General features: G+C 36.8%; 1 protein-coding gene across 2 annotated transcripts in view; it reads right to left on the reverse strand.

The window, feature by feature from the left end:
- LOC140323345 (ligand-dependent nuclear receptor-interacting factor 1-like) overlaps positions 1 to 2,986 on the reverse strand; it is a 22,797-nt gene extending 19,811 nt beyond the window's left edge. The window contains exons 1-2 of one of the 2 annotated variants that reach the window (XM_072400326.1): positions 2,873 to 2,986; positions 1,966 to 2,069 (exon numbers count right to left, since the gene is read on the reverse strand). In XM_072400326.1, the coding sequence (XP_072256427.1) occupies positions 1,966 to 2,024 (59 nt within the window). In that variant the 5' untranslated portion in view covers positions 2,025 to 2,069; positions 2,873 to 2,986. Of the gene's footprint in view, positions 1 to 1,965; positions 2,070 to 2,654; positions 2,848 to 2,872 lie in introns of those variants that run through there. The other variant, XM_072400335.1, reaches the window with a different exon arrangement.
- Positions 2,987 to 8,880: the final 5,894 nt, after the last annotated feature.

The raw sequence follows: 8,880 nt of genomic DNA on the forward strand, positions 1-8,880 counted from the left end.
AAGACATTGAGTGAAACGCGTCGGGGAACGAGACAACTCTTATTAACCATTCATGATCCAATGTGATATGTAACATTGGTTCACCTCATGTTAGACCTGTTTACCTAGCATAGTTGTGCTATGTCTAGTTGAGAATCTGTAACAAACCCATATGAAGTAAAGCATCAGTTATTTTATTGCCAAAAAAGCTGTCCGTCTCTTCTCTTTGTTTTTGACTAGTATACTTAGGCTTGGCAATCACATACAATTTTAGAATTAGATTCCCTCTGGTACCTCACTGCCTCTCATTCTCATAAAATATAAATATTAGAACATTTGTGGGAACTTTTACAAAAATAATTTATAAAAAAAAAAATACTCCAAGACATTTTTTTTGTTCACACGCCAGTAGTTTAGTATGAGGAGTGTGTTAATGCATACTTTGGTTTTACGTATGCTCTATGTTGGGCAAAATTAAAGTTACAATTAAGCTTCAGAGCATACTACCGAAATTGTTGTTAAACACCAACATGGGGCAGCCACTGATCCATCCCTCCTAGGTCCTTAGCTTAGTTTGATTGGCATCAAAGTCTAAACAAATATATAAAGTCGCCTAACAAAAAGACTGCAGACAGGTCTAACAGACGATAAGGAGACCAGCACAGACCACTGGACCCTGATAAGCACAGCCTACAGTGTGTTTCTCAACCAGGCTTCCATGGACCCCTAGACTTCCTCAAGAAGTTGCTAGGGGTTCCTTGAGAATTTTGTGCCTCTAAGGTAAATTTAAGTGCCACCAAGGATCTTGTAATGCTGACATTCTCTCCACTGACCATCAAGGTACTATAAGCTGTGAATATAAAAGGAGTTTCTGGAAGATCTGAAAGGTATTTCAAGGGTCTCCCTATGTCAAGAAATTCTGGTCTACATGATTAGAAGAACATGGCCGGGCACTCAACCCCGTAAGGTTTTACCTAGAGATGTAGACGAACGTCTCTTTCCAGACATTAGCTAAAGGATTCGGAGAACAATGCTGGGTTAATCAAATCCAGACATCACATAAAAGGTAAACAGAACACCATGGTACAACCCCATTTGGGAAAAATTGACTAAAAGATTAGGTAAAAACAAAGCATTATGTTCTCTTGCCAAACACAAACTACAGGATTAAGAACGCACCACTGGACGTTGTTCCCTGTCTGGGGCCACCTACATTTGGAAAACATAATAAACCACTTCCCCCACCTGGCATCACCTACAGGATTAGGAAGTCACCAAGGCTCACCACCCTCTTTTGCAGCTCCCCGCACATGCACGATCATAGGTTTAGTGATCCACAAGCTCTAAAAACGTTTGGGGACCACTGATCTAGAGAGTTAGGACACCTTAGGGCAACATCAACCATAAAAGGCTCAACATCAATTATTATATCAGCACAGGGCCACACTAGCCTTTGGATTAGAACAGGGTAAAGTCGGGTATCACCTGAAAGATTTGAATCTGATTACTAAACTTTTGGGCATCGTCTCCCCCAATGCCTGCCTAGAGAATTCCACAATTGGACAAAGCCCTTTGACAGGTTCCAACTATGGGACATTAACACCATGGTTTATTGTGCCTGAGGCGTTCTACCCTTGGGAACCAATTGTCATAGGGTATCACCCCAACAAAGTCCAGCTGCAAGATAAGAACATCATTGTGCATCATCTCCGACAAAATTGGAAAGCCACCATAGGCCACTGCCCCCATAAGGTTCCACCTGCAAAATTAGACTAAAACTGCAAGCAACTGCCTTAAAAAAGCTACACCATTGGGCACTACAACCTTCCAGGCTCCACTGAAAATATTAGGTCGCCACACCTACCAAATTGCAAATAAGTTTTGAATGCCATAGGGCTCTGCTCCTTGATGGGCTCCACCAGCAAACTATTATGATTTGAGTGTATGTTCTTTTCACCAAGCGAACAGCCACAATGTCATACTTACCATTGATTGGAAAATCCTTCCTGTGTTGGGGTCACTACAAGTTTCTGGAAGTTGGACATTGCTTCCCCTGGGACGGCCTCCGTTCTAGAAATCCTTCTGTAATCCTGAGATATATTATAAAGGTCTCTCAATCGTCGTACAATTATCTATCAATCCCTTCTCCCATAAGACAGACTAAAGATGGAGATGAAAATAGCCAACCTTACACTTTCCTGCCTATTCCTGAGGTAAATTTGTAACCTCCTATGGCTTCCTCACAAGTTAAATTGGCATCCCCTGTTCCTACCACACACTATCCTGTCAAATACCAAGGTAAAATGATGCCCCCAAGGTTTCTACACACGTTTCTCCCCAATCCCACCCAACTGATTGGCGACCCCTCTGGTTGCCTCACAATTCCTGTCCAAGTTTGAGGTAAACAAGGCGCCCCCCTCTGGTTGTCTCACACTTCCTTTCCAATTCTGAGATAAAATGGCGCCCCCTCTGGTTTCCTCACACTTCCTGTCCAAACTGGTGCCCCTTCTGGTTGCCCCACAGATTCCTCTCTAATTCTGGTATCAAAACGCGCCCCCTCTGATTAAAATAAAGCCCTTGCTGTTACCTTATACTTCCTTGCTCAATCTGAATTACCCCTCCTGACTAATCCTGAAATAGAATAGCGCCCCCTATGGTTACTGCCTAAATCCCACCTATTTTTGAAGTAAAATGGCTGCCTTATGTGAAGTATCTCTTCCTTAGATCTATTCTTATAATAGAATATTAATGGCTTCTTGTGTCCTTATCTTCGTCAGTCTAACAACTGAATGAACTAGCTGTCCCAGTGCATGTCTTGTCCCCTGCCGTCCCCTACAGATTCTCTCTCGCGCTAGGTGGCGACACCAACCAAATAAAGACCCGCCCAACTCACCGGAAGTACGCGTTGTATGAAGCCCTCCCTCCTACCGTCTCATTCGCCTATTGCTCAGCGTTGAGCCGCTCATTGGCTTGACGGTCAATTGGAAGAGCGAACTGGAATATATTTCCGCTTGACGTCACGTCCGCTAGATGTGGAAAGACGCGATTTCCGGCTGAGAGATTCTTGTAAGAAAACCTTGGGAGGGGGGAGGAGTCAGTGCGATCTATTACTGGAGGAGGGACGGGGATGGAGCTGAATATTGGGGTAAAGTTACAACCATAGGGATTTATATAGATAGATTTATTATATATATATTTATTTTATATATTATAGAATAATAATATAAATATACATTATATAAATATATATATGTTATATAAAAATATTATTTTAAAAATACATATATCCTAATATACATATTTTTTTTACATATAATAAATGAAATAAAATTCATTCATTAAAAAAGGAAAATTTTCCTTTTCTGACATGCCATCTCTAACCAACTCATTCTAATACCATGATCGTCAGGAAAGCTACAAAGTATAAGAATAACTTTCCATTTTCAGAACAATTTTCAGTTTTAAAAATAGGTAAAGGCAAAGTTCCTCAATACTATTCAACTCTTACTTGCTCTGTTTAAAACAAAATATTATGTTATACTGTACATATATTATTTATGTGTTTTTGAGATATATATATATATATATATATATATATATATATATATACAGGTAGTCCCCAGCTTACATACTCATCTGTCTCTATGTATGTCAGCAGATTATCTAGTATAGATGCTTCCCCCTAGATATCTTCACTTGTGTTTCTTGACATGGAACACTAGGAACATTTGTTCATTAAGGTCCGTGCCTATGGTGGCTTACTGGGCAGTAGAATCTGGGATTTGTGACCAGGAGAGCAGCTCTTGTTATTTGCCATTTTCTATGCCAGGCAATTAATGAGCTCCGACACTGATGGGTTCATATGCCTGATCAGTGCACCTGACTTCTATAGAAGGAGCTAGCTAGAATGTAGAGATCATGGTCATCAGCAGAATCATTGGGGGGGGGGTGGGGTTTTTTTTTACCTTTAGAAGGTGAAGGGGTGGGACAGTGACACAAAAAACAACCCAATGCCCAAAAAGTATTACACATAGCTCAGATGGGTACAAGAGTACATTACTCTCCAATTTGTTTTTAAGAGGTAAATGAGTTTAATACTTTATATTACTTTAACTGTTCACAGTTTTTTTTTTGGTGTGCTGTTGCCTTTTATTTAAAAAAAATAAAGGGTATGAAATAAAGAAGGGCAAATTATTGAATGATCCTTAAGTCAGTGTAGGTCCATCCACAGATTCCACTGTGCCATCAAAAAGGAAAACACACCAGTGCGAGATGAAGCTAAGCTAGGGGAACATTGACTATTATTTTATTTTTATTATTATTATTATTATTATTAATATTAGTAAATAGTATTTATAACGCTAACATATTACACAGCACTGTACATTATGTAGGATTAAATTAAAATTGTCATTCATTATTTTAGGAAACTGGTCACCATTTTCACACATATTCTAATTATGTGGTTTATAACTTTGACCTTTTTTGCTGCTTTAATTATATATTTTGTCTGTGTCATCTCTAAAGAAAAATTTCCAGTTAAAGATAACCTTAGTGATTCTGGCAAAATGTATTTTTCATGACATTGTTTGGTGTCATCAGCAAACATAAATCCAAAACGCTATATAATTTCTATATAAATACATAATCAATAAATACAAAAGGAAACAGAAGAACCAGATTATATACAGCGATTCAAAGAATAAAAGAAAATAATTATAGTTCTCTCTTTTTTTTAAATAAATAAGATGACTATGGACTTACTCAGCTAGTTGAGTCACAAAAGAGATTGTAATTAGCAAAGTTTTGTTTACTATTAGTTCATTTATTGTTTTTCCTTTTTGTGTGAATATGAAAGGAGCTTCTGTAACCCCAGATTACTAATAAAACTCCCTTAGTACCCCAGGGAACCGTCCTAATAATGCTCCCCCCCTCCCCAAATCTGAAAACCTAAGTTTTGTAAAAATGTGGAAAAACAAAAGGTACATTTATTCATAATACTTGTTTTTCATTTTTTAAAGTATTTTGAAGTACCAGCTCATAATTTCACATCTGAAGAGTGCCCACCCATGCAGTTCCTATCTGTGGAAAGGTACATTTTTTTTAGTTCAAATTTAGTTAAAATGTTTTACATTAAAATTTTATAATTTATTTGTATCAATTGAATTCTGTTTTTGTGTACTTAAAGCTTTTGTACCATATAACTTGTCTCAATTTTTATTACATAAATTCTTTAATTTACAAATGTTGGCAGGGTGCATTCAAGTCACAATTTTCACAGATAATTATTGATTTTTAATGAGGAATCCCAGCACTACTTCTTTTTTCTAATGAGAAATCCCAGCACTTGCTGCTGCAGTTCTGTGTATGCCAAATATTGAAAGATGCTGCTTGCCCAATTAATGTTTTGTTAGCAAAAAGCCCTAAACCAAATCAGGAAACCCCAAAAGAACAGTGTTAGGTTAATAGTGTATTCTTGATTTTAGAAAAATTGTTTTTTTTTGTTCATTTAAAAATCCCTTAAACCCAAGTGCTTGTTTATATAGAAGAAGAACAGGCTAGTAGGGTTTTGGCTGCTTATAATATACATACAGTGGTAAACCACTGTAACTTATACTGTATCTTAATAGATACCATTGGTATATATGTGTGTATAATTTAAGCACCCACAAACCCTAGTCTGTTCTTTTTTTTATATATTTTAGAATCAAGGGCAGGGGTGTCAAACTCAAATACACAGTGGCCCAAAATGAAAAATTTGGACAAAGTTGCGGGCCAACCTTGATATTCATTGAAACAATATCTACAATTGTGGAAGGTCGCTAATGAATGTCAACCGAGGAGGGGGTGCTTGTGGGTCCTGATTGATGCACCAGCAGAGCATTCTGAGATTTGTATATAGTATTAGCGGTGCATGCACTGTCTACTGGTGGGCCAGCTTTAGTAGATATTTGGTATTTTCTCGTGGGCCAAATATAATCACAGTGCGGGCTAGGTTTGGCCCGCGGGCCTGAGTTTGACACCCCTGATCTAGGGGTTGGCCAACACTACGGTTTTTATATATTTTGATATATGGAAATATAGCCACAAAAAAATTAGCTTTTTTATTCTTTCTGTGCAATTCTGTGTTAACTACAGTTGAGCAAATATACATTAATGAACAATTCCGGTCTTTAACACACATGCAAAAGGTTAATTCTCTGAAATTGATTATAGAGTATATTAAAAAGTGGCATTTACTTTAATCTATTATGTACTATTAAATCTGTGAGACTTTAAAGATACAAAGTAAATTGTAACCACTTTATTAGGAAATAATTAAAACAGTAAAAACACACAGTATATAGATCATGCAATGTCAAACAATTATTTGACCTATTGTTTTACACAAAAAGTGTGTATTTCTCAATGTGTTTCCCTAATTTAGCTTTTTCAGGGGAAACACAGTCACAGTATAGTCAGCAAACCTAACATTGTAATTTCCAACAACCCATCAAGAAAGGGAAATAACGTCAGTGGTAAAGGATTGCCATGCCGGTGGAATCGAATTCAATTCAATTTTTCACTGGGGTAAGATCACTGTGGTAATATTGTTTGTTGTTTAATATAATTCTGTGGCAATATTGTTCTGTAATGTGTTTATGATTGCAGGTGAAAGATGAGTACTATAAATTGTACATAGTTTACACATTGTGAATTAACCATTAAAAAAACAGACTTTTTATAGGTACAACCAATATTGTATAAAGTGAAAAAAACACAGTAACCATTTCTTGTTTTATTACATTATATAAATAAATCAATACAAAAAATACAGTTTAAAATACAAAGTCACCAATACATATTTTAAACCCTCCACTAATCTGGGTAAATATTATGCAGTGCTTTCCCAGGACCCCTTTAGCCGGGTGCACAAACCGACACTTTTTAGTAACCACCTGGCTGATTTTGGGTGACTTAGGGCTGCCACCCACCTACGATTTCTTACCACCGGACACTAGACAAAGTAAAACTAAAGTAATGATGTATGAAAACTTTAATAGAAATTCCAGAAGCAATATAAAAGGGGTGTAATAGCCTCTGTTCTCCACACGTTTCGCTGTTCAGGCTTTCTCAGGGGAGGTATACACAGGGGAGAGACACATAATATGGAGTATAAATCTGTATAGAAGAGGTTCCCATGAAAGGGAGAGTGTCCAAAGAGGATGATTTTCAGAGAAAGTTTATGTATTTTAAGAAACACACAATGAATATTGTGTTCTGAGAATGTTCAAGTGCCAATGGGACCTGCTCTTAGGGGGATAGGAAAAGATAGGAAAATGTCAGAGGAGGCAGAAATTCTGCCTCTATTTGATAAAGGAAAGACACTTATTTGGGCAATATTATGTACTGATTCTTATTCACACTTTTTATTGTCCTCTAAGCCTTTTCTCCTGCTCAGCTACCCTCAGATCCTACTAACTTCACATACCTGAGATGTAAGGTTTTGTGTAAATGCTCAGTTATATATTATAAAACTAAAATTTAAAATATATTTTTCATCATGTTTGACAACTTTATTATATAGATTGTTGCATTATATTCTCAGATTTATACTAATACATTTCTCCTGATGATGCCATGGGTGAAATGGGTTGAGAAACACAAAACGTGTAATATGTTGGTCTATTTAATTGGCATCGACACTAATCTGGGTAAATATTATGCAGTGCTTTCCCAGGACCCCTTTAGCCGGGTGCACAAACCGACACTTTTTAGTAACCACCTGGCTGATTTTGGGTGACTTAGGGCTGCCACCCACCTACGATTTCTTACCACCGGACACTAGACAAAGTAAAACTATAGTAATGATGTATGAAAACTTTAATAGAAATTCCAGAAGCAATATAAAAGGGGTGTAATAGCCTCTGTTCTCCACGCGTTTCGCTGTTCAGGCTTTCTCAGGGGAGGTAGAGACACATAATATGGAGTATAAATCTGTATAGAAGAGGTTCCCATGAAAGGGAGAGTGTCCAAAGAGGATGATTTTCAGAGAAAGTTTATGTAATTTTAAGAAACACACAATGAATATGGTGTTCTGAGAATGTTCAAGTGCCAATGGGACCTGCTCCTAGGGAGATAGGAAAAGATAGGAACATGTCAGAGGAGGCAGAAATTCTACCTCCATTTGATAAAGGAAAGACACTTATTTGGGCAATATTATGTACTGATTCTCATTCACACTTTTTATTGTCCTCTAAGCCTTTTCTCCTGCTCAGCTACCCTCAGATCCTACTAACTTCACATACCTGAGATGAAAGGTTTTGTGTAAATGCTCAGTTATATATTATAAAATTAAAATGTAAAATGTATTTTTCATCATGTTTGACAACTTTATTATATAGATTGTTGCATTATATTCTCAGATTTATACTAATACATTTCTCCTGATGATGCCATGGGTGAAATGGGTTGAGAAACACAAAACGTGTAATATGTTGGTCTATTTAATTGGCATCGATGGATGTTGATACAAGAGCAGCAGCAATAATATACAAATGATTTCATGTTAACTGAGCCAGATTAAAAAGCAAAGGATTGGAAATCTGTGTTTGTGACTTTGTAATTTTTTACATTGTACTCTTTTTTGTATACATATTTGTATTGTTTCAATATCTAATGTTTGTAATAAAACAAGAAATGGTAACTATGTTTTTTTACTTAATATGATGGTTGTTCCAATAAAAAGTTTTCATGGTTAGTTAATCCATGAGCTAAATTTTGAAGATGTAAATATAGGATAAGTTATGACTAATTTAAGGGTATCCTAACGATCCTCACCCTTTTCCTTCCATCCAGCTGGATCTTGTTTCCCTACTGTAAATCGTCACTCTCCTGTACCCCAGGTTTACCTGCCTAACT

The sequence above is a fragment of the Pyxicephalus adspersus genome, chromosome 1, assembly GCF_032062135.1.
Source record: "Pyxicephalus adspersus chromosome 1, UCB_Pads_2.0, whole genome shotgun sequence".
NCBI classification, from domain to species: Eukaryota; Metazoa; Chordata; class Amphibia; order Anura; family Pyxicephalidae; genus Pyxicephalus; species Pyxicephalus adspersus.